Genomic DNA, 3,442 nt, shown 5'->3' with positions numbered 1-3,442 from the left:
GTCTCGGAGGAGTAGCTTGGATGCGTTTCAAGAGGAAGGCGTCCTCCTACCTACACGCGTTGCGCTCCACTACGCCGCGTGGAGTTTGCCCTGATTTCTTTTTTTTTTCGTGCTGGTGAGTCTAGCGGAGGACTAGACGAGCCGCGAGTCCTTTTCGCGAACGAGTCGTCGGTGAAAATCGCAAGTTTGCCCTCCCAAAAGTGCAAATGCCTGCGATGGATTTTCTAAATCACCCACTTTGAGGACATTCATCATCCGAGGTTTTGTCGGCGCGCTCCGACGCGCGCCGCGCTATTGGCCGGGGCGCGCCATGTGACCGCTCAACTTTGCACTTTTGCCCGGGCGGAGGAGGGATTTAGGAGCAGAAAACGACAAACGCGAGAAAAATTAGTATTTTTCCACCCTCCGAAATTTATGGCCATGAGCTCGTTCTTGATGAACTCCAACTATGTGGACCCCAAATTCCCTCCGTGCGAGGAGTACTCGCAAAACAGCTACATCCCCGAGCAGGATGCCGAGTTTTACGCTGGCGGGGGCCAGCCGGCGCCCGCACCGACATTCCCCGCGCCGCCGCACCAAGCGCTGTACGAGTCTGCGACCGACTACAGCCCCGAGGAGCCGGGCTACAGCTGCGAGCGCCTCCTGCACGTCTCCGGGGCGGCGGCCGCGGCGGCTGCGGCTGCCGCCGCCGGACGGGGTCTCGGCCAGGCACGCCGTCCGCCCGACTCCCAGAGCCGCGGCCCCGAGGCGAGGCAAGCGGCTCAGCACCGCCCCAAGGAGTGCGACGACTCGGAGGGCGCGGCACTGGCATCGGGGGTGTGTAGCCAGAGCGGCGCGGGCGGGCAGCAGCAGCTGCAGCAGCAGCAGAGTCAGCAGCAGCAGCAGAACGGAGGAGCGGCGGCACTGAAGCAGCCGGTCGTGTACCCGTGGATGAAAAAGATCCACGTGAGCACAGGTGAGGAAGCGGGCGACCGAGTGTTTACAGCCGCGTGGAGACGGGGGGGAGGCAGCCGCTTTTGGTTGTGAAAGGCGGAGGACCATCAAAGGGGCTCCTTTTTCCCCGCAGATTTATGCGGAGCCGGCGTGGTGGCCGGTAATTACACCCCCCATAAATTTTTATTGCCGGCAATTGCGCCGTCGGCCATGTGGCATTTGCAATTCTGCCCATTGAAGTCTCCTCCACCCACGAGTTAGCCTTTAACGCGCGTTAAGGAACACGCAACAACAAAAAAAACCCCCACAGCGCCTCGGCTGTGATTTGTATAAAAAAAAACTAAAATCTAAAGGGGGTTCAGAGAGAGGCGATCTTAGCGGCGGGGGCCACTGCGGTTCGAGGCGTCGCAGCCGCGTCGTGAGTTCGACGGCGGCGTCGGCGGGGTTAGAATCCGTCTCGCAACGAGATGGGGATGGGGGAGGGTAGTGTCGGTGCCCATTGATGTCTTTTAAACGTTTACAGTGAACCCCAACTACACCGGCGGGGAGCTGAAGCGCTCGCGCACCGCCTACACGCGGCAGCAGGTGCTCGAGCTGGAGAAGGAGTTCCACTTCAACCGCTACCTCACCCGCCGGCGCCGCATCGAGATCGCGCACGCGCTCTGCCTCACCGAGCGCCAGATCAAGATCTGGTTCCAGAACCGGCGCATGAAGTGGAAGAAGGACCACAAACTCCCCAACACCAAGGTCAAATTGAACACGGCCTCGTCCACCCCTGCCAACCCCGTGTCGCAGGGAGCCTCGCAGTGTTAAGTGGTGGTGGTTGGGGGGGATGGTGGTGGAAGGGAAGTCGGGGAGCGCGGCGCTTTCGAGCGTTCGAGTCGGTGGTGTCCGCGCGTTCCGATGCCGCGTGCCCCCCCCCCCCCCCCCACACTTCTTGCTCTCAGACGCAGGGAGGGGGGCAGTGGGGGGGGGGCTCCTGAGGTTTATCGCCGGTCACGGACGGCCGAGGCCGGCGAGAAGGTCGGGGCGTTGACGCGATGTTTGCATTCATTCCAGCAGTCTCGTAAACATTTCCGTATTTAATTCACAGCTTTAAAGTTGCAGCTTCTCTCGACGTGTGTCAAAATCGCCCCGCGTGGCGTCGCAGGATGTCATTTAGGTGAAATGTCGTGGCTTCACGTGCAGTATTTATATACTATTTGTAAAACGCAATAAAATTCGGACGAAAAGGTTCCTTTTTGTTTAATGTGAACGCGGTGTACTATAGTTATAATATTGACAATAATAATAATTATATGAACAACAACAAAAAACCCACGCAATTCTGTCCGTGTATATATTCTTGCATTTTTAGAAGAAGAAGAAAAAAAATACACGATCTAGGTATAGGTGCTGCCCTTGTGTTGTAAATTATATTGTTGGTGTAATTTATTTTTTTATATAACATCTGTCGTTCGAAATATTTTTGCTGTCTCCGGTTATCACTGTCCTTTAAGCGTCACTTGTGTCGGCATTTGTTACATTTTATACAAGAGGCGGCGGTGCAAGACGTGTCGCGGTGGGAGGTTGTGTTCTCGTGTTATACAGGGTTGGGCATTTGAATGTCGTTGCATAACGTGGCAAGTAATCCGCTCGGCGGCCACACACACAGACACACACACAGACACAACACACACACAGACACACACACAGACACACACACAGACACAACACACAGACACACACACAGACACACACAGACACACACACAGACAGCCACACACAGACACAACACACAGACACACACAACACACAGACACACACACACAGACAGACACACAGACACAACACACAGACACACACAACACACAGACAGACACACACGCGCGCGCACGCACCCAGGAGCCAACATAGACGGAGCCGCGGGGATACTTTAGGCCACGGAGATTCGTTTAAAAGTGCCCCCTAAACGCGGGGGGGGGACTATACGTCGTGCGCGCAGCGAACGACAGCGAACGTCGTAAATAAAGTGTTTCTCAAATGTCAAGTCGCTCGCTCGCCCGCTCCTCACTATGCGTCGTTATTCCTCGGTGCCGCGAACGCGGGGGGGGGGGGAGAGGACGACGCGTCCGAGTTCGCGTCAACAACAACAACAACATCAACAACAACAACAACAAGACTCACCCTCATCACACTCACGCACTCACCGCGCCTCCTCGCTCACCGCGGCCGCAACGCACAAATACGAAGAGATCGGGGGGGGGGGTGGGGGGGGTTTGAGAAATGGGTCACGTTTCTGTGGATGTATTTGTTGTTTGTTTGTTGTTGTTGTTGTTGGTTCGCGATCGCGTTTCATATTCACACGGAATTGAGCGCAAAAAAAGAAAGGACAATCGCCACGTCGTCGGGGAGAAGTCCGTTTCGATTGCGAATCGTAAATGTTTACATAGGAGACAGTTAAAAAAATCCTACGTAAAAAAAATGTGTAAACAAATACACCATGTGTACCTTATTATTATTGTCATCT

The 3,442-nt window shown here is 55.3% G+C and overlaps 1 protein-coding gene across 1 annotated transcript; it reads left to right on the top strand.

The window, feature by feature from the left end:
- Window positions 1-344: 344 nt before the first annotated feature.
- On the top strand, window positions 345-1,746 carry LOC144940443 (homeobox protein Hox-B4-like). Its single transcript, XM_078866783.1, has 2 exons — window positions 345-955; window positions 1,457-1,746. The coding sequence occupies exons 1-2, from the start codon at window positions 415-417 to the stop codon at window positions 1,744-1,746; spliced, it is 831 nt and encodes a 276-aa protein (XP_078722909.1). The 5' UTR covers window positions 345-414.
- Window positions 1,747-3,442: the final 1,696 nt, after the last annotated feature.

Source organism: Lampetra fluviatilis, chromosome 2 (genome assembly GCF_964198595.1).
Source record: "Lampetra fluviatilis chromosome 2, kcLamFluv1.1, whole genome shotgun sequence".
Taxonomy (NCBI): Eukaryota; Metazoa; Chordata; class Hyperoartia; order Petromyzontiformes; family Petromyzontidae; genus Lampetra; species Lampetra fluviatilis.
This window is presented reverse-complemented; position numbering and strand designations above follow the sequence as displayed.